The sequence below is a fragment of the Acomys russatus genome, chromosome 2 (assembly GCF_903995435.1).
Source record: "Acomys russatus chromosome 2, mAcoRus1.1, whole genome shotgun sequence".
Taxonomy (NCBI): Eukaryota; Metazoa; Chordata; class Mammalia; order Rodentia; family Muridae; genus Acomys; species Acomys russatus.
Genome location: NC_067138.1, coordinates 91,143,212 through 91,169,888, shown reverse-complemented (window position 1 = coordinate 91,169,888; position 26,677 = coordinate 91,143,212). Strand labels below are relative to the sequence as shown.

The 26,677-nt window shown below is 37.4% G+C and overlaps 1 protein-coding gene across 2 annotated transcripts in view; it reads right to left on the bottom strand.

The window, feature by feature from the left end:
• Cntln (centlein) overlaps nucleotides 1-26,677 on the bottom strand; it is a 273,121-nt gene that overhangs the window by 193,729 nt on the left and 52,715 nt on the right. For both annotated transcript variants that reach the window (XM_051163969.1, XM_051163971.1), the window contains exons 3-5: nucleotides 18,222-18,306; nucleotides 8,016-8,150; nucleotides 7,239-7,418 (exon numbers count right to left, since the gene is read on the bottom strand). In XM_051163969.1, coding sequence (XP_051019926.1) covers nucleotides 7,239-7,418; nucleotides 8,016-8,150; nucleotides 18,222-18,306 — 400 coding nt within the window. The remainder of the gene's footprint in view (nucleotides 1-7,238; nucleotides 7,419-8,015; nucleotides 8,151-18,221; nucleotides 18,307-26,677) is intronic.

The following is a 26,677-nucleotide window of genomic DNA, read 5'->3' as shown; positions in this document are numbered from 1 at the left end:
GCTGCTCTATTAATTCCATTGGTGGTACCCTAATTAAATAGAGACCCCCTTCTAAGCCTCAGCGTTTTTCTTACCGTATTTTTCTCCATCCTTCTTATCACTATGTAACCTAGCTGAATTTTTATTGTTTATGCATTTACACATACCACCATTGACGTAACTTTCATGAAAGCCAGGCTCTACACTGGTATTTTTCTCAGTTTAGTTGGTGTCAGACACATGTTCAATAACTTCTTCCTCTCTTAACTTTTACAACAAACATCAACTGATTCTGAAAGCCATGTAATTATCTCTTTAGAATACAATCCTCTACATAATTAGGAAAGAGCTAATGAAGGCCACAGCAGCCAATATTCTGGAATTTCCTTTCGTTAACTTTCACTGTAGGCAAGAACAAACATTTTTCCCAGCTAACACTCTATTGACTCTACATGCTATTGTTGTGCTGTTCAAGGCAAAGGGCGTCATAGCAGCAGCAGTTTCTAACAGCTCCAGGAATGCATTGCTTGTTCTACATTTGGTTCTAACACTGGGGGTTTTGACAAGACTGATGACAACCCTCTTAGGAATCTTATTCCTATTAATATAACAAAAGATAGGTCCTCTGAAAATTAGCTCTTTAAAAATTAGTAATTAAAAAAACCTGCCAACCATAAAAAAAAGCCCAGACCTGCAAAAATTCTCCAGTAAATTTTATCAGAACTTAAAAGAAAAACAATACAATTTTTAAAAAGTATTTCAAAAATAGGGAAAGAAGGAACAGCACTAGACTCTTTCCATAATGCAAATCTGTAATCTGATGCCAAGATCAGATGAAGATAAAACAAAAACCCAAAAATTACAAACCAATATCCCTAATGAACTTAAAAATAAACATTATCAATAACATATTTGCAAACCAAATTAAGAACACATCAAAAATCATTCCTCATGATCAGGTTGAGTTTATTATAGAGAGGCAGGAATGGTTCAAGATACATAAATCAATAAATGTTATTAATTACATAAATTAGATAAATACCAAAATCGTCTGGTCATCTCAATAGAAGCAGACAAGGCTATTGGCAAAAACCAACATCCACTCATGACAAAGCCCTGAAGAAATCTGGAACAGAAGCATATGTCAAAAAATAAAGACTGTATATGACAAATTTACAGTCAATATTATGTTAAATGGAGAAACACTGAAAGCATTTTCATTAAAATGAGGAACAAAGAAAGTCTTTATACTCAACAGTTCCAGACATTTTAACTAGAAGAGTAATACAAGATAAGCAAATAAAAGTGAAACATAGGAAAGGAAGAAATCTGTGTGTGTGTGTGTTACACGCGCATGCGTGCACATTTGAAGATGCTATGATTCTATACATAAGAAAGCCTAATAAGCCTACCAGGAGATGGTTAGTACTGTGTACTGTTCTCCCAACAGGCCTGCATCCTACTCCCAGCATGGATGTTGTGCAGCTAAATCCACCTAGAACTCTAGCAGGGGATCTGACACATTGTTTTGGTCTCCACAAGCCTGAAGTCATGTGCTCATACCCACAAATAGACACATCATACACACATACAAATAAATAAAATAAAATAAGTCTTAAAATATATACTTCTCCATGTTTTAAAAATAAAAGAGGAAAGATTTTTCATTGACAATATTAATTATATAATGGAAATTTCTAACACAATACTCTGCATGAGTGAACAATGCTTCCCCTAGAAGACATGATTTACTAAAGGGAAATATCTCTCTAGGACAGTGGCTCTCAGCCTTTGTAACGCTACAACCCTTTAATATAGTTCTGCAAGTTGTGGTGACTCCCAACTATAAATTTTTTTGTTGTTGTTGCTACTTCGTAACTGTACTTTTGCTATGGTTGTAGGTTGTAAAGTTAAAAAAATGTGTGTGTTTTTCTGATGGTATTAAGCAACTCCTGTGAAAGTCTCATTTGACCCCTTTGGATTGCAGCCCAAAGTTGAGAGGCCCCACAATACCAGCTGCTGTCACTGTTCTTGGTTGCTCAGCACAACTACAGGTAAGACCCTGCTTGTTGCTGAAGATACAACACACTTGGGTTGCAGGAAATAAAGACATCAAGATGGAACAGATCTGAAAACTTCTTCCCTCCTGGCTAGTTTCCATAGGTCCAGAAGGTGTTATGTAGGCCATTCATGGAGAAAAGACAGCATTGTCTTTTACAGCACTGACCCTGAGTGCTATATGACTAACTAGCCAGCCAAGATGCAACCATTGGTATAGCAGTGCCACGGAGATTATAGGGTAAGCAACAGCTTCCTGATAGGATGCAAGGCCTCTTATACAGGCGGGAACTTACGCCTGGTGTTGTAAACTTGGTCAGAAGCCCATGACTCAGGAGGTCATAGGCCCTTCTGGTAAACTTACTCTTGTTTTCGTTATTAAATTAATTTATTTTCAAACTTCCTTCTAGGTATTTTATTCATGCCTGTAGATTAATGCTGCTCTCAACCTTGCTCAAACATGCTTTTTTCTGCAGTAGGAAGCAATGCAGAGACTCCTCACTACTGTTGAGTGTTCGTTCCACACCTCCTACACAAGGCTCAAGGAACATCACGAAAGGAATCTAAACCAATGTAAGCGCTGAAGGATGGCGGACAGTGCTGTGCAACGTGGTCTTCTGCACACGGCATGGCTCTGCACTCTTGAACCTACTGTACCTGTGGTTACCTGCAAGATCTGCACAATATCAGTCACATTAGTGAACATTACAGAAGGCAGCACTTTAAAAAACTAATGAGGACATGAAAGTGGAAGAGGGACATGAAGATGTGCTGAGTGATGTCTGGAAAGAGTAGAATGGGAGAGCTGAGGATGCATAAATGAAAATATCATGAAAAGCAATAAGTAGAAAAGGGCCAAAATAATATTTTAAGAAATGTTGGACAAAAGATTCTGAAATTTGATGAAAAACATGAACCCAAAAATCTATAAGAATTCCAGAAATAACACAAATAGACCCATGTGAAAAATATTAATCAAACTCATGTAATATTGCCAGAAATAGACATTCTTGGAAGTACACAAGAACACAAGAGCTCCTACTAAGGCTGCCAGCTGACTTCTCGTCAGAAAGCTCGGCGGCAAAGGCAGTGCAATGAGGTGTTCAATGTACCGAAAGCCGCTTGCATTGGACAGTTGGGTAAACAGCCCTTCAAACAGTAAGGAGAGATTAAGGCATTTGTGGACAAACACAACATAAGGAGGTCACTGCTAAACATGTCCAGTAGGGATGCTAAAAGGGAGACTTTAGGTTGGAATGAAAGGCTCAAAGCCATAATGAAAATAGGTGTTTCCAAAGGTAAATAGAAGGGCAAATGCAGAATCCAGTTATTGTGATTTGGGCTTGTAACTCTTCTTTTGGGGATGGTAAATTTTCACACATTCTACCACTGAGCTACACTCCCAGCCCCATAACACTTTTCAGTTCATACATTCTTTAACAGACATACAAAATATATGTCACCAAATACACAGCCAGCACATAGCAGAGCCACTTATTAAAAGAACATGGGGACAGTGCTACATAAAAGCTGAGTTTTTATGAGATATTGACAACTGACGGTTTTAATTCAAATTAAATTAGCAAAAAGAGAGGCTGGTAAATGAAATCCTCATGACAACAAAAATAACAATAGGAATATATATGTTTGTGTATGCATATATAAAACAAAACAAAATATATGCTACACTATAGAAAAAACCGAACACAAAGGAAGAATACGGTAAAGGTAATGAGGGGCAGACTGTCATACATTCATAAACAATGTAAGGAAGTTGCAAAAGTTCCTTTTTCCTTGTTACTCTATTCTTAATATAAATAAACTAGCTAATCAAAACAAATACACTGAAAGAATGGATAAATAAAATATTACATATACAAATTATCAACACAAAATTCACTTTGGATCCAAAGATATGAGTACAAAATAAAAGGAAGAAAAATGTGTACTGTAAAGACAGCTCAAAATAGAGCGGAAGTAGAGATGACTCTGTGGGAAATACAGACCACAAGTCAGCTGCGGACAAACGATCAACAGAACTGAACATATGTGCATCATGTATAGTTCATGTTTTGTCTTTCTTCTCTCCTTTGATGAACCCTGGCATTTTTGTAGAAATGGAAACATTGATTCTAAATTCACATGAAAACAGAAGAGACTGGGTATAGCCAACTTTGGGGGGGGGGACAACCAATATTCAGAATTTGCTACAAATTTACAGTAATCAAGATGGTATGGCAAAGTCATGAGAGTAGATATATAATCAGAGGAGCAGAATTGAGTTCTGGAAATCCTCAGACTGACAGAAAATGGCGTTCAACAAGGAATCTAGATATTTAATAGGGAAAAGAAAACTTATTTTTCAACAAGCAGAACAACTGAAAGCTGTGAATGAATAAAGTTGAACCTGTATACCACACCATATTAAAAAGTTGTCAGCAAAACAAAATATGACTTATTTTCTCTTTTTATGCAGAGTCTCAATCTCTCTCTGTCTCTCTGTCTCTGTCTCTGTCTCTGTCTCTGTCTCTCTCTCTCTCTCTCTCTCTCTCTCTCTCTCTCTCTCTCTCTGTGTGTGTGTGTGTGTGTGTGTGTGTGTGTGTGTGTGTGCATGAGCATGCATGCACAGAGAAAATATATTTATCTAGAGGAAGCAAGGGGGACGGCAAGATGGAGTGGGTAAGATACAGAAGTGAAGGGGGCAAATAAAGGTAACTCAAAATGAATAAGAAAACTATACGTACATATTATACTAAGCTATAAAACTCTGAAAAGATAGGATCTAGTCTTATGATCTTTAATGATACATTGTTTTTTTATAGCACCCCCCCAAAAAAAGAGCAACAATAAAAGCAAAAATAGACAAGAGTGATAAAAAATGAAAATCTTCTTTGAGTTTAAAGGATCATCAGTCATGTGAGTGGACAGACCCAGCTATTGGAGAAGTTAAAGCAGAATTATACAAACTCTGCAGCAAAAGATCAGACTGGTGCAATATAGCAAGACTGTTTTTGTTGTTGTTATCATGTTTACTATAAAAAAATCAAGTAAAAAAAAAATCAGTCCAAAACCTTCAAGGAAATACTTTCAAATTCTGTATCTTGTGAAGGACTTATAATCAATGCATTTGCATAGAGAGTTCTCCAAAGATATGCAAATGGCCAGTGACATATGAAAAGATGTTCAACATCATTAGCTATAACACAAAGGAAAATCAGAATGAGAACTGGGGATCTAGCTAAATGGTCGAACATTTACTTATCATGCACAGGACTCTAGGTTCAATGTCTATTACTACAAAAAAGTAAACCAGGGCCAAAAGAGCACACATACAATGAGATACCACTTCACAACTGTCACCCGGTTAAATACAGTAAAAAAGCAGACAGTATTGTTATAAAGATACTTAGAAATTAAAAAAAAAACAAACAAACCTCAGACACAGTTAATTACTCAAAAGCTAAAACAAAACAACAAAAAACAAAAACAAAAACAAACAGGGTTGCCATATAACCTAAAAATCTCACTATAACTTTACCCAAGATGAATGTACATAAATGTGTACACAGGAGAGAAAATTAGCATAACCTCCTTACCTACCATAGAATCTATGGCTGAGACCCAAGCACAAGTGCACAATGGCAGAGCAAAAGCATTTAGAGGATACAGTAATGCTACATTCCCCATTTATGAGTATTAGAATAACAATTCTCTCAAAATTAACTTTTAAATTAAGCATGGTACATTTGCTTCTTAATGTAATAACAAAATTGTTCTTAGTATTATATTCTAGTAAAGGAATACATAAAGGCTTCATAACTTACCAAAAAAAAAAAATGAGGTCAACTTTGTTACTCAAATTCAAATTATAAAACTGCAATGCCTCAAATCAGAAAAATAACAGTCTATAGACAAACCCATATTCACAAAGAAATTTGAAAAGAGAGAATGTATCTTAAATCAATAAAATATAGAATACTATGAGGTATAAACAAATAAATACTTTAAAGTAGAAAATTTTTAATCATACATAATTCTTAAACCAAGAATGGTAAGGAGGAAAATAAGATACAGATTCTTATCAATTTACAAACTTTTAAAGTCCAATTAATCATATTCAAGGTACAAAAATATTATCCAAGAAAAAGCAAGAGTTGGTTATGTGAATAACATAAAAATACAAACAATAAGCAAATAGTCATATAATTGTAAACAAACACAGCAACATCACTTACCCTCATAAAAGTAGCAAAGTTTTAAGGGTTGAACTTTAGAAGAAAGTAATAAAAATTAAAATAAACATATCAAGATTCAATTAACCCAATGGCTCAGTGGTCCATTATATCACTGATCTGTATCAAATATTTGCAATTGATAGATTCACACTCCAACTTTCCTCTAATGAATGTTCATGCACAAATCTGAATACTTATCCAAACATGCAAATATGCACATACACACAAATACTCATACAACACATGACATATGCATACATGTATTGAGATATTCTTCCTCGTGCACACACAGAGAAAGACTGCCATATTCACTAGCCTTATTTGTTTCTGCCCTTTTCAATAAAATATATGATGAAAGAAAAATGTGAAATTGAATGGGAAAATAAGTTAACAAAAGCCTCAAGATAAAGAGAATATGACAAAAAGATGTTTAAAAATATTTATATGATGCTCAAAATGGGTAGGAGAACAGAATAACAAATATTACAAAGACTTTTATCTTCTAATAAAATTTTACTTTCTCCTTGAAGCCAAAGAAAGCACTATCATAGAACCATATGTAAGTATTATAACTGTTTTGTGGAGGGTTTTACATGTTAATTTTAAAGGAAGTAGAAAAGTTTCCAAATTACATTGCAATGATTCCAGCCCCGTCTTAAAAAGTAAGCCTTAATTTTAAAAAGCCAAGCCAACGGTTCTAAGTATATTTTTCAAAACAGACTTTATTTCAAAAGCAATAGCCTTTATTTTTTAATGATTACATTTTAGGATAACTATTTGAAGTCAGTTTCCTGCTTTGCAACATCAATATTTAAAAAGCTATGGGTCTTAAGTGAAAGAATATAAATTAATGCTAGTCCCCACTGGTGGATCTGAATATATAACTTGATATTTAAAGAAAAAATATATTAAACTTCCTGTAAGAAGTTAGAGCCGAAAGAGCAGCGTGGATAACTTGTCCTCTACCTTCATTCTTGCATCCGTACTATATTTTTCTTTTCTCCAATGTACTTCCTGGTTCCTCAGTTTCTCCAGGTCATTTAGCAGGTCAGTGCAGCGTGTACTTAATTTCTCATTTTCCTCCTCCAGGCTTTTTATAAGCAGTCTACTTTGCTCTTCTTTATTCTGTACACACTCCTTAGTGTCCTGTACAACAGTACCATAAGGGCCGATAAACAAGGAAAAAAAAAAGGTGAGAACTAATCAGCAAATATAAATGGCGCAGTTTCACCCTCACAGCAGCTTCTTCTATATTTGATGGCCAAGGTCACCTGTGTACTTTATTGGCCTCTTTTCATGCAGGTGGATGGGTCATATTTTTTCACTGGATGACAGCTTTGATGAGTACACATTTGCAAAGAGCCCATTAATTGATCAAGCTGCCTTTGATGCTGTCCCCAGCTATTTTTGAGACCCACACAGACATATCCTCCCAGACCTGGGTTTTATCAATTAATAATGCCAGTCCCATCAGAATCTAATTACAAGAAGCCACATATTCACACTCCTACTTTCTTAGCTCCATTTCCATCATTAACTATTTATCTGTAAGTTATAAAGCTCTGAGTCTTAGCTTTCAAGCATCTTTATCAGAGTTTTTGCATGTGAGAAAACTGTGTGCTACAGCAGGGCCTAAGGCAATTTTCCAGCAAGCCTGTCACTGTCTGTGCCACAGGGGCTAGCAGAGCTTCAAGGGGGACTTCAAAGCGAAGGTACTGTACAGCCATGCACAAGTCAACACACCTTAACTTCTTGGCTTTTGTCTTTAAATCTCTTCTGTAAATCACTGAATTCTTTCCTCAAGAAAGCATTTTCTTCATCAACCAAGGTCTTCTGTTTCACAAGGTCATTTATTTCCTGTTTGAGTACTGATTCAGTCTGTGGGGAAGATTTAAACCAACTGTAAGCTGGCATGTCTTAAAAAAAAAAAAAAAAAAAAAAAAAAAGCAGCTTATTTCATGAGCTTATACCTTAGTTGTTAATGGTAGCTCTAACTAGCTTTCATAGTCAAATCCAACACCACAGTGCTCAGTTCCCGTACCATAACCATGGACTTTCACCTAAAATGTGCAAGGCCACCTATTTATTAGTTTAAGATGAAAAATACATTTAAGACTTAATACAAAATACTAACTAAACTGTACACCGAAAAGGATCATTTAAGTGTACAGAAAGAAAATACACCAAAATTTTATTTTTAAAATTCTAATAAGGAAAATGTATGTAGAGCTAAAATAAGATGTAATTATTCTCTTACTGGGTAATATTTTGAAAACAGTTCTAGAAAAACAACAACTGTAGCTTTGTGAATAAATGAACATTTCAAAAAATAAAAATAAAAAGGTCAAAGTTGGGTGACAAAATATTTTGTTCTGCAGACAGAATACTAAGGTTATAATAATTTTAGCTAAATATTATTCACAGTAGCTAGATGTTTATCCGGTCCCTAATTGGCAAATTGGCTCTTCAGTTCTTAGCTTCTGTTTATGGTGTTTCTTTCAGAAAATGCACCCCTTCTCCTTTAACTTCACCTCTATGTGACACAGTGGATGACAGTGCCATCCCTGTCCCTGTCCTAGTAACTAATTTCATATCTAAAGTTTAGGAGCATGAGTCTGCTGGCCTGTCTGCTGCTACTCCAAACCAGCATTGTGTAACCGAACCCCATACCTGCTACTGTCTCCTTCCTAGACCCCTGCGACCTCTATCACTAGCTCCATTCCTTCAGTTAGCTCAAGCACTTGCTCTCTGGCCTAACATTTATTTGAAGCCTACAAGTCAGATCCAACTGTATCAGCATTTGTCCACAACCAAGAAGCAGACACAACACAGAAACACTGGGGTTTTTGCTGTTGATGTTTGGTTGTTCCTTTGTTTATTTGGTTGGTTGTCTTACCCTGTAGCCCTAGCTGGCAAGTAACTTACTACATGAGCCAGGCTGAGTCCAACTAAGTGGCAATCATCTCTCTTCAGCCATCTGTTAGTAGACATTACAGGTCTATGCCACTGTATCTGGCTTTGTTTTTGTTTTAAATAAAAACTTCAGTAGAAACTAACATTTTTTTTTTCAAAAATATGGGCTTGAAGCTTTTATTATAATTACATTTTAGTTACAGAGGTATTTTTAAAAATATTTTATTAATTTATTTATATTACATCTCAATTGTTAGCCCATCCCTTGTATCCTCCCATTCCTCTCTCTCCCGCTTTCCCCCTACTCCCCTCCCCTATGTCGGTGACTGAGGGGGACCTCCTCCCCCTGTGTATGCTCATAGGGTATCAAGTCTCTTCTTGGAAGGCTACTATCCTTCCTCTGAGTGACACCAGGCCTCCCCATCAAGAGAACATAGTCAAAAATGGGGTACCAGAGTTTGTGTGAAAGTCAGACTCCACTCTCCGCTCAACTGTGGAGAATGTCCTGTCCCTTGGCTAGATCTGGGTAGGGGTTCATATTGTCCTTGGCTGGTGTCATAGTTAGAGCAGGACCCCTGGGCCCAGATCCACCCATCATAGTGTTCTTCTTGTAGGTTTCTAGGACCATCTGGATCCTTCTATTTCCCTATTCTCCCATGCTTCTCTCACCTAAAGTCCCAATAGAATGTCCTCCCCTCTGACCCACTTTCCTGGTAAGTGAAGACTTTCATGGGACATGCCCCTTGGGCTAGTATCTTGATATAAGTGAGTATATACCATTTGATTCTTTCTGCTTCTAGGTGAACTCACTCATTATGATCATTTCTAGTTCAATCTATTTGTCCATAGGGTAAATGTACCACAGTTTCTTTATCCATTCTTCTACTGAGGGACACTTAGGTTGTTTCCATGTTCTGGCTACTATGAATAAGGCAGCTAAGAACATGGTTGAGCCCATGTCCCTGTTGTGTGGTGGAGCATTTTCTGGGTATATTCCAAGGAGTAGAACAGCTAGGTCTTGAAGAAGCTATGGGGGTATTTTTTATTAAATTTATTTATTCATTTTACATCCTGACTGCAGCCTGCCCTTTCTCATCGCAGGCCCTCCCCACCTCCCGGCACACTACTTCCCATCATTCTCCCCTCTCCTTCTCCTCAGAGAAGGGGTAGGTCCTCCATGGGTACCAACCTGCCCTGGCACATTAAGCTGCTACAGAACAAAGTACATCCTCTCCCACAGAGGCCAGTCAAGGCAGTCCAGTTAGGGGAACAGGATGCAAAGGAAGGCATCATAGTCAGAGAAGGCCCCCGATCCAGTTGTTGGGGGACTACATGAAAACCAAGCTACTCATCTGCTACATATGTGCAGGACCAGTCTCTGGTCAGTAGTTCAGCCTCTGTGAGCCCCCATGAGCCCTAATCAATTGATTCTGTAGGTCTTCTTGTAGAGTCCTTGACTGTTCCGGCTCCTTCTATTGTTTCCCAACTCTTCCATGTGACCCCCTAAGCTCTATCTAATGTTTGACTGTGGGCTTCTGCATCTGTTTCCATTAGCTGCTAGGTGAAGCCTCTCAGAGGAGTTATGCTAGGCTCCTGTCTATAAGCATAGCAGAGTAGCATTAATAGTGTCAGGGCCTGGTTCTCTCCTAGGGATGGGTCTCAAGTAGGGACAGTCTTCGATTGGATATTCCATCAATCTTTGCTCCATATTTGTCCCTGCATACCATATAGGCGGGACAAATTTTGGGTTGAAGGTTTTGTGGGTAGTTGGTGTTCTTATCCCTCACTGGAAGTCCTGCCTGGCTACAGGAGGCGGCCACTTCAGGCTCTAGGCATGAAATTAACCTTTATTCTATCTCTGTGTGACATGAATGCTCCAATCCCTGAATATCTACTTATTCTATATTTCAGGATCTATCCCTTATTACAACCTCTCCAAAGACTGGAAGATGGATGAAAACTAAAACAAGAATTAAGATTCAAGAGTAAAATGAGTAGAAGTTAAGAGGAATAAGGAAATAAAGTACCTGTGCTCAACTGAAAAAAAATACAACTGTATTGCTAACTGTTGGCTTTATTTTACTTCTATTAGAAGTTTTTAGATATTGAATACATCTAAAAATAATGTATAAAATTGGGTTAAAATGATGAAAAAGATAAAAGTGGAAGTGCTCTACATACTAACCAACTAAATATTGCAACGTCACCATCATCTGTGAGGTCCTCAGGTCCTTCATCCTCTAGCTCCCCCATCATCTGTCATGGCTATAGGTCCCTCATCCTCGAACGCCCATTCAGTTACCATCATCTGTCATGGCTATAGGTCCCTCATCCTCTAACGCCCATTCAGTTACCATCATCTGTCATGGCTATAGGTCCCTCATCCTCTAACGCCCATTCAGTTACCATCGTCTGTCATGGCTATAGGTCCCTCATCCTCTAACCATCCCCCGCCCCAATCACGCTAGAGGTAACAGCTATACTGGAAGGATATATCTTCCCTCCCACCCCCGCTTTTCCCTTTTCAGTTTAAAGAAATACACATTTCTACTTAATATTTTATGTAGTTTGACTTATTTTAACTTTATATTACTTCATACTATACATATTCTGTGTCTTGCTGTTTTTGTTCAATATTTTCTTCCAAATTCATCCATGTGATGGATATAGTTGTAATTCAACTACACTGGTCGGAAACACGGCTCCATCATGAACACACTGTTATAGATCCACTCTGTCTCACTGTACAGTTCAGTTGTTTCCTCTTTAGTAGAAAGGTGTACACAGATAATGCAGCTATGACGCTCTTAATCATGTCTCCAGATACACATGAATGAGTATTAATTTTTATGTAGAGTTTTTCAAACAAAGTTGTGTGTGACTATCCCCCAGGAACCGCCACCTTAGAGTGGTCAGCTGAGTCTGCTTGTGCAACACTTATCTAGCTGTGTGGGTGATGGTCTGTATCTCCACAATGGAGGGATGGAGAGGATAAAGAGGCCCTCCTATTACCTGTTGTACACGATGCTGCCTCAATTGCACATGGCCTCAAGAAAGAGCTAGAGTATATAGGCCAGGTAAAACTAGGAGAGGGGATTTCACCTGTCTGGTCATGAAAAAGCCACTATGTCTTTGTCTTCTGGGAAAAAGCTTTAGAAGGACAGCATTTTGGGGGGAGGGGATAAGTAATCCCTCATCTATGTCCTATAAAGAAACCCAAAATATTCACTGGTTCCCTAAAATAAACTTGTGTGGAACTCTGCTTCCATTTATCATTGGCACTTGAGGAGGAGGGGTTAGAGGAGGAGGCGCCATTGCTTATGCCTCCGCCAGGAAGGAATTTTAGCAACAAGAGTATAATTTAGAGCCAGGCGCAATGGTGCATGCCTGTGATCCTAGCACTCGGGGAAGCAGAGGCAAGTGGATCTCTGTGAGTTTGAGGCCAGCCTGGTCTACAAAGTGAGATCAGGATAGTCAAGGCTACATGTCTCAGAAACAAACAAACAAACAAACAAAAAAGATTATAATCTAAGAATAGTTCATTAAATCAACTTAGTCACACACCAAGCATTGGGAAGAAAATGAAAAAAAAAATCAAAATGATATGCACAAATTCTTAGCAAAAGTCCAATACCCATAAGAATGTATAAATTCAAAGATATAAACATTAAATCTCTTTAGAAATAAAATCTTCACGCTTATCCTTCAAAAGAAGTAATAAAATTAGCAGTATACTTTCTATCCTGTAATCAGTTCAAACCCTAAGGGATGGGCACCAAGTATTTCTCTTGACAAAGAGCTAAACATTACTGGGTACTGACAACACATAGGATAGAAAGGGTGAATTCATCTGTGAGCTACTTATTATTTAAAGTTTGACACCTGTATGAATCAGATCTAATTCATAAATAAAACACAAAGTAAGGTTGGTTAGTGGATAGCCCAAACTGTCATATTCTAATAGTTAGCGGGACATGAGCTACTCTATTGCAGAGTCAGCAGGGTTACACATAGACAAATTTCTGACAAGTGGATAAACTAACTTGTGTAATTCTAAAAAATTAAATACATTTTCCTAGTGGAAAAAAATCTAATTTAGACACAGCTACAATCAATTTTAAAATTTAGCTTTATGAAATGTTTCCACCAAATCTTTCTAGATACAGTAAATTTCTAATAACCTGACATGAGTGCATACTGAAATAGCAAACAGAACTCAAAAGGAGCCATAAAACATAAATGACAACACGACAAAGCATATCTGAAACAAATAATTTATCATGGACAAACCAACAAATGAATAATTTAAACCATGGTCATGAGAAGCCTAAAGAGTAAGTATGTATTAGGTAATAGCATACAGCATACAGCCTAAAACCCTACTAGGCAGTGCTGAAGCACCGTTAATTCATTACTAGTCATGAACCACTTTCAAAATGGAAATAAGAGCTTTAATAACATACAGAAAAGTAATAAGACCGCTACAACTAACTCAAGGATAAAGAAGAGAAGAGAAGGGTTAGGAAAACTAACATTCATTTCTGCGCTTCCTAGAAGGTGGCCAGGGGGGTGGTGGTGCTAATGTGTAACCAGCATTTGATTAACTGCAGTATACTAGGTTATCAGTATACTTTCTATATGCAACATAACTTAATTTTATAATTAGCAGGGACATAGATGCAGTTCTGTGACAGAAAAAGAAAGGTTCAACCTTCCTCACAGCTGGTGGATTCTTGTTTGTTTGGGCGACTTTCTTTCTTTTGTCCTTAGTTGCTAGCTGGGTTTTGTGGAATTTTTTGTTTACGTTTACTTTTCTTGGACATGGATTAGGTTTGTTGCTGGTTTTCTTAAGCCTAAATGGACTATACTGCACCCCACACTCCCACTGATAGTTTCTGTAGTCCTAGGTTAGAAGCAGCCAGCCACACTGGCCTGACAATGAGGAGTTAGATGTGGGGGGAAGCGGAAGGAGACACACCTATCACTTCTCTAGCAGAAGCAACACCACTGTCCCTAACGCTGTGTCTGCCCTTTGACTACCATGACGTCTTCACCTGCCATAGCCGCTGTATCTGCCATCGCCCCTTCAGCTATCTGCTTACTTGCTGCTGCCACAACAATCCCCTCAGCCCTAGCCGGGACTTGTGGAGCTGCTCTGTCTGTTATCATCAGCTCCCCACCTGACTTGATGGTGTCCCTACAGCCTCCTACTCATCATGCAGGGTGCTGATGGACCCAGCAGGCCGGAGCAGACTGGGGTCCACTGAGAACCTGGTGCTACATGCAAATGGTGATCAGGATGGGTGCAGAAATTCTTCAGTCAACAGTGAACTTTGGCCTTTACCAACCTGGCTCTTTTGCCCACATAAGCTTAAATCCCCACAGAGTCAGTATGTGAAGACTATGCCCTGTATACTAGCTTTCACATGATGCAAAACCAACCCAAATGAATGCTTGGTGTGGTGGGTTTTGCTCTGCCTTTTCACTATTTCAATCTAGACATGAGCAGTACCCACGGCAGAACTAGCTGCAGTAAGAGCTGGTGATGCTGATGGCTGACAGCACAGACGGCAGGCAAAGAAAGGAGTGCTCCCAACACTAAAAGCTAGAGTTCACAACTCTAAAGGGAGCTATACTTCTGGTCTTTGTAATTTTTGTCTGAACTGAGCTAAGAAACATCCCATTCACTGGTCTTACAATTGCATGGCAGTCTTTATTATCAATTATATATGTGATAACATTAGATTTCACTTCTGTGAGCATCATTTATAAAAGCTAAAAATATCCAGCCTACCAGTCTGTCAATTTGACTAGACATACAGTAAAGACTTGAGCTCAAAGTAATGCCATTCTCATGGCTACTGTATTTCATAAACTATAAATCCTAATGGAAAGGTTACTTAATATTACTCTGTAAAACAACAACATAAACACTCAGAATTCTCAGATTGTTCCGAGAGCTGGGGTCTCTGGACAAATCACTATTTGCCAAAATGAAGGGACAGAGAAGAAATACAGACAAGGTCAATTTATGAGAGTAAAAAGTCCAGAGCAGAGAGCTCCATGGGAGCCAGTGGGAGGCAGAAGAGCCTAATCCGTCTAAAAGGAATAGCTGAAGAGTGTGGGCAGGTTTGAGGCCTGGAAGCTCCAGAAGGGTCAAAACACGGATGTAGAGGAGGGATGCATACTGTCATAAATTTTCCCTAAAGCCACAAGATGATTATGGAATAATTCATTCTGATGGCAGTAATGAAGGGAAACACACCGTTTCATTCTATATAGAGAATAAAAAAGCATGTGCCACAAAGAGAAAATAAATACATACATAGAACATTCTTTTCTACTTAATTAAAGTAACTTTTGTGAGAAATTGAATCACACTTGCTAGCCCAAAACCAAGTGGGCCAATAGATTATCTCTTAGTACTGATGAGTGGGAAATATACTGTCAGTTACGAAAGCCAATGTAGTTTTAAGAGCATGTGTTCATCCTGACCCTCAACTGGACGGAATGAGGAAATACCTAGGAAGTGAGTACAGCACACTGTTAAACTGTCTATGAGGGCATTTCAAGGTAGGGAGGATCCACCCTGAAAGTGGGTGGAGCCATTCCATACTCTGGGGAAGCAGATGGAATGAAAGAGGGACAAAGAAAAAAAGGAGCCAGCACTGGACCTGTGGACACAAAGTGGTCTGTGTGCCCTACGCACCTTTCTTGCCAAAATGGGCCAGAATTTTGAAAATGGTGAGCCAAGATGACTCTTTCCTGCTCTAAGGCGTTCCATCAAGTATTTGCCAGAGTAACCAGAAGCTCATAGGTAAGGAGGAGTGAAATCATTTCTATGACCATATGGCAGAACCACTTGGAAGTAGTATGTGGGAGGGATCTGGACACGTGTGGAGATATGGACTGTGAGACTGGCATAGTGCCTAACGCAATGACAAGGCAGACTGAAGATGTAGGCTGCTGTGCAGTAGTCCCTTCCTAAGGTGAAACACTGTCCTGCAGGGAAGCGCCTTAAGACCGAAGATAAAGAGCTCAAAATAACTTCAGGAAGTCCCTAAGATTGACCATATTCTCTACCAACCACCCCAAGAGTAAACAAACAAAGACTCAGAGTGTCTTTCTTCAAAATGTCAAGTTGCCGGGAAGACTCTCAGGCAAGTAAAGTTATGAATAAGAATGGAGACCAACAGAGCAGCCTGGAAGAACACCATCAGCCAGGCTGCTGCCTGAGCCTCCTGGAAAGAACACCATCCAGGTTACACTGAGCTGTTTGCAGGCCACGCAGTCATTTCAGCTTCACAGATTTTGTGAGTGTCACTCATGCTGGGCTGGGCTTTGGTGATGCAGCTGACTTTGAGTAATTTCTCTTCCTGTAAGCAATCCCTCACCCACATTCCTGTAAGTAATCCCAATAAACACAATGACTGACCAACTTGGATCTCGGTGGTATTATATTTTGACTGGTTGTGGGCTACCTATATATGAAATGAGTAGAAATATGCATTATATTTCCCCAGAAAAAAATCCTGTTACAGAAGAAGACCACAAAAGATCTACAATATTGTAAGCACGTCAGGCAAGAACTCAGATCAAAATGCTCAACTAAAAAGGGCAGTGCCGGTGGCGCGTCATGGAAACAAGGACTCAAATGGGAATTTGAACAGAGGGTATCTATATTGTATTCTCACAGTCTGTGTCCTGAAACTTTATGAGAAGCTAAGTTTAAAAGAGACAGACTGAAGTGGAGGTGGTGGTGCACGCCTATAATCCCAGCACTCAGGAGGCAGAGGCAGGTGTATTTCTGTGACTTCGAGGCCAGCCTGGTCTACAAAGTGAGTACAGGAAAGCCAAGGCTACAGAGAGACCCTGGAGAGAGAAAGGAAGAGAGGCGGGGGTGGGGGTGCGGGGCAGACTTTCTTTTGTATGAAGCAAAGTCCTTGCCTAGGCTCAACTGATCCTCCTGCTTCAGCCTCTAAACCCTTTCAGGTCTATTTTCTGTCCTACACAATGACTCTCTCTCTGGTTGAGAAAATGTCAAAGCCACCCAACATAGGGATTGTGCCATGGTTATTACAGGTCCACAGGGTCAGGCTTACAGAAAGAACTGAGAGCAAAAGGATTTGAAGAATTAGTTTGCCTATAAAATGAGCATGATGAAAAAGGGGCCAAGGAACCGGTGGATACTAAGGACATCTAGGCTCTTTCAAAGAACCAATGTTCATTGCAACTAGACAGGAGGAAAGATGGTAGCACCTCAGGAATTACCTGGACTCCACCAATTTCAGGATCAGATCTGGAGAGGTTTTTTGTTTTTGTTTTGTTTTGTTTGGTTTGGTTTTTCGATACAGGATTTCACTATGTGACAGTCCTGGCTGTCCTGGACTCATTTTGTAGTCCAGGCTGGCCTCGAACTCAGAGATCCGTCTGTCTTTGCCTCCCAACAGCTGGGATTAAAGGTGCCAGGCCAAGATCTGGAGAGGTTTTAACTCAATTAGAACACTTGGATTCAGGATAAGAACTGTGTGGCACTCAGTTGTGATAATAATATTATGATTATACACATACATGTAAGTTATATGTAAAATTTTGCTTAATTGTGTGTTTTAATTTATATATAAAAGGACAGCACCAATTCAATAACGCAAACTGCCAAATGATAAAGTAGAATAGCACCAATTATTGTGAATCTTTTCTATAACCAAAACCATGTAAAATATATGTATCAGAAACATATAACTAATAACATAGCAAAAACACAACAAAACAATGAATAATGAATACCGTTTTAAAATAACAACAGCCTGATGAGCATTTTAATGAGTTTTATACCAGGTTGGCTGCTTTGGAAGACAGATAATAGGGAACAACATGGTATAACAATGAGACTTTGACTGCAGTGATTTCAAAGCAATGCTTTAACACAGCAACCCTAATAGTCTTAATGAATATTATAACAAAAGTTTCAAATAATTTTTAAATACCTACAGCCTATAGCAAACTCAATGTTTGATATTCTTATTAGAATACAACCTGTTCCAGTTTTTGTATTTTAGCATCCTTGACTTGTAAAATTTCCAGAACTTTTCTGTCTTTGGCTTCAGATTTCTGTTTTTCTCTAGAAATAAAGAAACAGAATTTATTAGTCATAATTCCTAGGTATTCCCATTGTTACTGCTGTTTTATGTTACTCATTTCCTGGTGCTAAGGATCAAACTCAGGAGCTCACACATGCCAAACAAGTGCTCTACCACTGTCCCAGACCGTAACTACTCCTTTAAATGTCCATATCCTGATAGTGAACATAATTTTACAATATACATAATTAAATTATCTTGTACCAACAGCTCTTTCAGAATTAATCAGAAACCATATGGCAAGTGACAGCAACTTCCCATTGCTGACAACTGTGACAACTTCATTTTCTATAAACAGTTTGGTTTCTAAGTATAGATAGATAATAATCAGTGTTTAAAGCATAATTTAACCTTGATACCACTGTAACCTAGTGGACAGCAGGTTGGGACTGTAGCACGTAGCATCCAATACTGGGTAACACTAGTAAATATTTGTATCTTTGATATGTATAAAATGTTTATATTAACAAGATCAGATTTACTCCTCTATTAAATTCCTGAACAGCTAGACACAAAAAATAAATCATTAATCTGAACAATATTAATGAGGTACTCACCCAAGACACTACAGAGAAAATGATGACATTAAAAATATGGTATCAGTCAAAATCCAGGAATTTGTTTCACTGGGGAGCTCTCACATACTCTAACATTCCAGAAGTAGCAAGACTTAGATGAAAGACCAGAATTTTCAAGAGAAATTTGCTGAGAATATTTTAGAATTAAATAGTTCTCATAGTTAAAGAAAAACTTAACAGAAAAAAAAAATTAAAACTGTGTCTAACACATTAACTTATAATCTATAAAATCACTATTTAAGCTAGGTGCAGTGGCGTACACCTGTAGTCCCAGCACTGAAGGAGGCAGAGGCAGGTGGATCTCTGTGAGTTCAAGGCCAGACTGGTCTACAAAGCAAGACCAGGACAGCCAGGGTAGAAACCCTGTCTCAAAACAAACAAACAAAACAAAAACAAACCAAAAAAATCATTACTTATTGAGCACTCCCAATACAAGAACTGACACAGGAATAAGAGATGCCATACAGATGTGGTCTACTGTAAGGCTTGAGTGGAACATGTATTCTTTGCTGTTTGGTGTAATATTCTGTAGATATGATAGATCCATGTGGTGTAAAATGCCACTTAATTCTGAAGTTTGTTTATATTTTGTCAGATAACATGAATATTAAAGAAAATGAGTTATGGAAATCATCTATGAATTTGGTGATAACGTGTATCTTTAATTCTGGTAGCACACTTTTTATGAAATTAGGTGCACTAGAGTTTGGTGTATATATGTTTAGTATTGCAAGATTTTCTTCAGTACTTTTTCCCTAGGGTAGAATGAATTATTCTTCGTTTGTCTCCTCTGACTTCACATGGAAGTATTTTGTCATATAATAGGATAGCAAGCCTGCTTGCTTCCTTTTTACCTCATCCTTTCTCTATAAGATGGAGCCTACCTTCAGAGCTGAGAGGGGCTTCTCGTAAACATAAATAAATAAATAAATAAACAAACAAACAAACAAACGAATAAATATGGAATTTATGTCTTCAGCTGAATGACCAGGTAGCCTACGTCTTTTGGTTTGAGAATTGACAGCATTTATAGTAAAGTGAAAATATTATGGAAGGGTGTGTGTTGACTGCAATCATTTTGTTGATTTGTTTGTTTTATTTTTATGTATGTGTTCTTAGTTGTACTTTGTATTTCTTTCTCATGTCTCCTGCCTATGTTTACTCTTCTCTTCAGCTTGAAGTACTACTTACAGTATTCTCTTCAGGGCCATTTTGATGAACATGAATATTTTTAGGTTGCTTCCACACAGGGCATCACATAACTCAGATTATTAAGTGAGGAGGATTTGTCTGTTTGTTTTGTTTGGGATTTTTTGTTTGCTTGTTTAATTGATTTTTGCCATTCTATGGTGGCAGATAGCACAAAAATATACCTAAATCTTTTTGTTATACTATTATGTTTTGTTAGGATATGCTTGTTGAATGTATAGACCCAAACACTTTTTCATTCAGCATGACAAGGAAAGAGCAGTAAGAGTAGACAGTATATATCTTCAGATCACAAGGCTAGATAGTATCACCAAAAAGTGATTTTGGATAAACAAGTCTGATGGTTGAATCTTGAGATACCTCAACATTTATAGATTAATAAAATAGGGAAGAAGGGAGATGGGTGAATGAGAACACAAACCCGCAGCACAGGAAAGGAATCAACAGAGAAAAGTAAGTGAATGAAGTACTGCTAGCAGGGGATGAGCACCTGTGTCAAACGCTGCACACATGTTGAAGGAGGGAGCATGTTTACTGATAGCTGGCTTAGCAATATTTAATCCTGATGAGAGATTCTGTAGAAGAACGATGAGTAAGAATGTCCACTGGGAGGGAATTAAAGGTAGACTGTAGATTGTAAAGTCCTTCCAAGGAATTCTATTTAATAACAAAACAAACAAACAAAAAAACAAAACCAAGCAGTCTGTCAAGATGTGTCCATTGGTGCAATAGTGGCATGAAGGTTATGGAGATGATCTGTTAGTCTCTGATTGGATCTGAGGCCTACTACACAGGAGAGAATTCATGCCTGATACTGTAAGCTTGATTGAAAGCCTTGGCTGGAGGATTACAGGACCTGGAAGGAAATGATACCTATTACTGTTGCTTTGCTAAATGGACTTGTCAAACTGCCTCTAAACATTTATGTGTATACCCATAAATTTAGTGCTGCTCCAGTCTTGCTGAAAAGAACCGCAATAGGCAGCAATTAATGCCAAGCCATGTAACAGGTAGAAGTGTTCAGAATAAGTGGCTGTTTAGAGCTCAGCCCATATCTATTATCAACTTCACCAAGGCTCAAGAAAAGTCATGGAAGAGGGAACAGAAAGAACAAAGGACTCGGAAGATGGAAACTGGCATGACCATAGCACTCACTAACTTACTCCAGCTAGAGTCCCTTGCATAAGAGCAAGCCAACCAGATCAGTCAACATGCCAATAGGGATGACAATGTGGTATTGGATAACCAACTGCTGTGGTCTTTCCTGGGGGAAACTATTTCTCCTGCTCCCAGCATTCCTTAGTGCCTGCAATTCTTTGTGTAGAGTTGTGGGCCCATCTTGCTTTTTGGGGGAAGGGCTCTCGCTGTGACCTAGGGCTCATCAACTGGACAATCATAAACACATATAGCTTTCTATTGGGGTCTTGGGGTCTGGTGCTAGAATTCAGGTCCATAGGCTCATGCTTCAGGTACTTTCCTGACTGAGCTAGATCCTCAGATCCCAAATGCTTTATTTAACTTTTCAGGAATTAGTTAATTTACAACGTTTAGAGTTCTTCCAATTAGCTCTTCTGTAATGAGTCTATGAAGTGCCCAAATAAATCCTGTCGACACCTTTGAGATTAAAATAAAATTAAGTATATACCACCAACTTCATCAAAACTATTAGTAGTTTAGATGTCAGGGTGACTTCTCTGACACAGCTTTATAGAAATGTATCCATAAGGTAACTGTAAGTTCACACAGACTATCAAAGCAATAGTACGGGTACTGCATAAATTGGAAATGCAAGCTCTTCATCCCACCCCAGAAAACACAGAATCAAAAACTCTGAGGTAAGAGCAATAAATGTGTACTTTCCTCTCAGATTCATATGTTAATATCTTAATTCTCAGTTTTGATATCTGAAGGTGGGCTCTTCAAAAGGTGGGGGTCAGAGAGGCAAGGCCCTCATCAATTCTAACAGCAGTAAGACATTGAAGAACTTATCTCACCTCTCACCTTATAAAGATATAAAAAGACACCATTGAGAAGGACAGCATTCTTGTTAGCATCATATGTTTGGTTCTCTTAACTTGAGAACAATAAGACATAACATTTTTTGCTTTTTTCAACCACCTGAGTCTGTGGCATTTTGTTACAGCTTGATTAAGGCACAAGATTTCAAGTGGTTCTGATACACACTAAATGCTACTGTACTAATAATCATTTACATAACTTATAAAGAGACCAGGTAATAGAATACTGCAGTTATAAATCACAAATTAAATACATTATACAAAGTGTTAACCTCAAAGAAATGCTTTAGTGATATATTTTATAGCATAAAAGCTAAAGTTGATTATAATTTTGAAATGGAAGAAAACGACAACTCAAGATCTTAATGGAAATTAGTCTGAGAGTGCTTCATGTGGTGTAGGATAATTAATGTTTCCAATACAATAAAATGCTCCCAACAGAGCACTCTGCAACATGTACACAGTCATTTTTACTTAAAAATTATGGTCTAAAAAGATTGTTTATAGCATCACAAACTTACATAGATAATTCAATTAATACACAGTCTACATATGTACAAGACATTTTTAAAGGATCCTCAAAAAAAAAAAAAAAAGAAAGAAAGAAAGAAAGAAACACTGTCAAGAAGTTGATGATGATCAATGACTGAGACAAATTCCTGTTTAGCTAATTAGAACCACTGATGTGCAATAATGATGTGAGCTAAGAATATTTGCAGACTTCTTTAGGATGAAAAATGGAGTGAAGAAAGGCTGTCAGATGTGTACAAGTTTAAAGCTCCAACCACTTTCCCCAAGAGTACCTCCCATGTAAACACTTACCACTGCTGCACTCAGCCATACGAATTACCATGCTAACTTGCTGCCATTTTTTTAAACTAGAAAAAACTAAGAAATTATTCTAAATCATTAAGAAACAAATTTTTATTGTGCTATAGCACATGCCATATATTATACAATATGACAGGATCATATTTTCTGGGCTTGAGCCCATTTTTAATGAGATGTCAAAATGAAATATTAGAGTCTAAAAGAAACATTTAACTGTAAATGAGATAATGATATTGGTATGAATTAGAAAACAAAGAAAATTAAAAGGCAAAACTTACTGGGGTTGATTGTTCTTAATTAACAGATAAACATAAAAAAGAACAAAATAAAGCTACCTGAACTGTTTTTTCTCATCTGAATGTAGTATCTATCTCTTAAATATATATTTTATATGTAGTATTGGCTTTCAAATTAAAAAATATCCCCAATTGCTAGTAACATTTTGATTCCAAAATAGTAAGAATGATATAAATGAAAGTTAAGAAAAAGAAGAACTATACTATTACCAAATTATTTATCCTTTCATCCATGAAGTGTTCTGTTTTCATGTTTTAAACATGCATGATGGGTTACTGTTGTGATAGTTATGAATAAGCTAAGACAAACTGAACGCAATTGCAAAAAATCTAACACACCAGTTCTATCCCACAGTAAAAATAATTTTTAAATAAAAATGTTATTCTACTGTTTTATTGTTTGTAGATCCTAATACAAACAAATGGTGTTATGTTTTAGACATTCAATTAACACTTACATAGCTTTTACATATAATTTCATTTTATTAAATAAGAAACTTTAAGACTATTGTGTTTTAAAAATAACTATAAAATTTATGTCTTAAAAGCAAAGCTTAAACTGTGAAAATAAACCTCAAAAATGAAAAATAACTGATTTGTTTTTCATTTTAAATCAAGTAGGTACAGAGTAGAATACAGAATAAGATCAGTCTAGGATATCTGGTTCTGTTGATGACATTAACAATATCATGATGAATATTTTAAATATATAAATAATAATTTATTTTATAATTATATGAGCATAGCTTTACATTTAAAATTTACTAAAATATTGCAAATACTCTTTACTAAATTCATATCTAAGGCTAAAGCTTATAACTTTTTTGTAATTATAAATTAAATGAATATTTCCTCATTTTCCTATACTTCTCTATTACCTAAAGTCCAGATATTTCTGCATATACTCAACTCTTTAATATAGCATTAATGAAAAAAGCAGACAAGATTATATATTATACGACTTTAATAATTGTACAAATATTCCTCACTCAGAATCTGGAAGTTCAGAAATATCAGCGCTTCAGAACAGGCTGTTTTAACATCTGCACATCACCAGGGTTGCCCCCAAGGACTTTTAAATGATGCCTGCCTGTGCTGAATAAAGTGCTAACTTGCACCTTGCATTTTGTACTGTGTCCTGAGCAGCCATCCAGTTGGTACAACACCAGCTGAATTCCCACAGGCCACTGCTCACTCAGGCTTGACTGCAATTATCATGTCAATATTTTGTGCTCTAATATGCAGATATGCACACATGCAAACTACATAATAGTTTTTCTTTTCCATGGACTAGTGAATTATGCTCAATGCTTGAGGAATTTTTAATGAAATGAAAATAAGATTCACTAAATGAAGACAATCATGATTATTTTTCCTTAAAAACAAAAATTGTGCTTTTGTATTACCTTCTGCTTTGTATAAAATAGTCAGGATTTAAAAATAGCTATTCTACCCTTACAATTCTTTAATATAAAGGTCTTCCTAAAAGTTAAAAGATGATGGCAGGCTTCTTGCATCTATTGTGAAAGTTCAAATGCATTTCTTCGCACTTTATTGCATGTTCTCTCACCTTGAGCACTAGTGCTTCTGATTAAACATCTTCCTGCTAGCTCTCGTGACCATCCATCCATATCTCTGCCTTAAGAGCTGTGGCATCAGAAAAGGGGCTCAGCAGAAATATACTTTTGCCCTGAGTCGAAGGGCCCAGCAGCAACACTGCCAGATGGCAGAATTCTGGCAGCTACCCTTCTGGGGTCTCCAGCCAGCCATGCTACTACCATGCTCCAAAACGCAACCTCTTCTCAGGCTGTGTGGACCTAATACACATGGGACAGCACACAGCCATATAGCAGCTGTGCAGCCCATGTGTTTAGGGGTGGAACGGAGCAGAAGAGAGTTTTTCTGAGTGATGCGAACATGGCATAACCTTACTATAGCAGCAGTCCACTCACGGAGCTTCTATGTTTTTCATTCCAAGCACAGAAAAATGGAAAATGATCTCTCATTTTTCTACTCAGTTAAGTCTTTGCATACATATCTCAAGGTTACAACATGTACATTGTAAATAAATATATCAGTTAAAGCTAAGAATGACCTTATCTTTTGCAGAACCTTTTCAGGTGGAGTTCTATTTCTAGACCCAGTAAAGAAGGCAGGGGGTTGTAAATAAGAGCATTCAAAACTAATAACAGTCCTGGCCCCCAAAAGCAGAACTTTAAAAAGAAAACAAACAGTATCTTCAATAGTTATACAAAGATGCAGCATTTAGAAGAAGAAAAAGCAAATAAGAACATAAAGCAATCTCTGCTTAGGCCTAATTTGAAATGAAAAAGAAAACCTGGTATTCATCAAATTTTGAATTTGAGTACAATATACATCATTTTAAGATTGGTGAATACTAGTAAAATCTAATATTAAAGAACAATAATAATATCAAACAAGATAAGAATGATTTCTGCAAGCCTATTATATAGAAGCTATTAATTGATATTCTCAAAAGTCTATATAAACAAACTGAAAATAAACTGAAACTGTAACACAAGCTAATAATGATAATAAACATAATATTTTTGTAGGCACTATCATAACCCCTACACATACAATTAAATAAAACAGTTATTATTTTTATTTTACTAAAAACACATTAAGGCATTAAAATGTAAATATATAAAATGTTTTGACTGAGTCACACAAGTAGCCAACCAAGTTTCAAAGCCAAGTGGCCAGGGATACATCCAGTGTTCAAAACCACTTCTTTTTAAGCAAAACTTCTTTTCAGACAATTAGAACTAACCGCAATAAATGATAGAATTTTTTTCTGATCTTTATAACTATAAAATTGGGTCTTGGTGAAGATCTTTCGGGTATATGCCTAGGAGTGGTCTGGCTGGGGTCTTGAGGTAGCACTATTGCCAATTTTCTGAGAAAGAGCCAGATGGATTTTGAAAGTAGTTGTACAAGTTTACACTCCCAACAGGAATGGAGGAGTGTAATGCTTTCCCCACATCCTCCCCAGCATGTGCTGTCACTTGAGTTTTTTATCTTAGCCATTCTGGTAGATATAAGATGAAATCTCAGAGTTGTTTTGATTTTCATTTCCCTGATGACTAAGGATGTTGAGCATTTCTTTTAGTGTTTCTCGACCATTCGATATTCCTTTGTTGAAAACTCTGCTTAGTTCTGTACCCCATTTTTTAATTGGATTACTTGGATTGGTGAGTTTTAATTTCTTGAGTTCTTCATATATTTTGGAAATTAGTCCTCAGTGAGATGTTGGGTTGGTGGAGAAGGAACAGGACAGGAGCCTACCATAGAGGTCCTCTGCAAAACTCCACCCAGCAGGGGATCAAAGCAGATCCTGAGGCACACAGCCAAACTTTGAGATGGAGCACAGGGAGTCTTATCAAAGAGTTGGGGGAC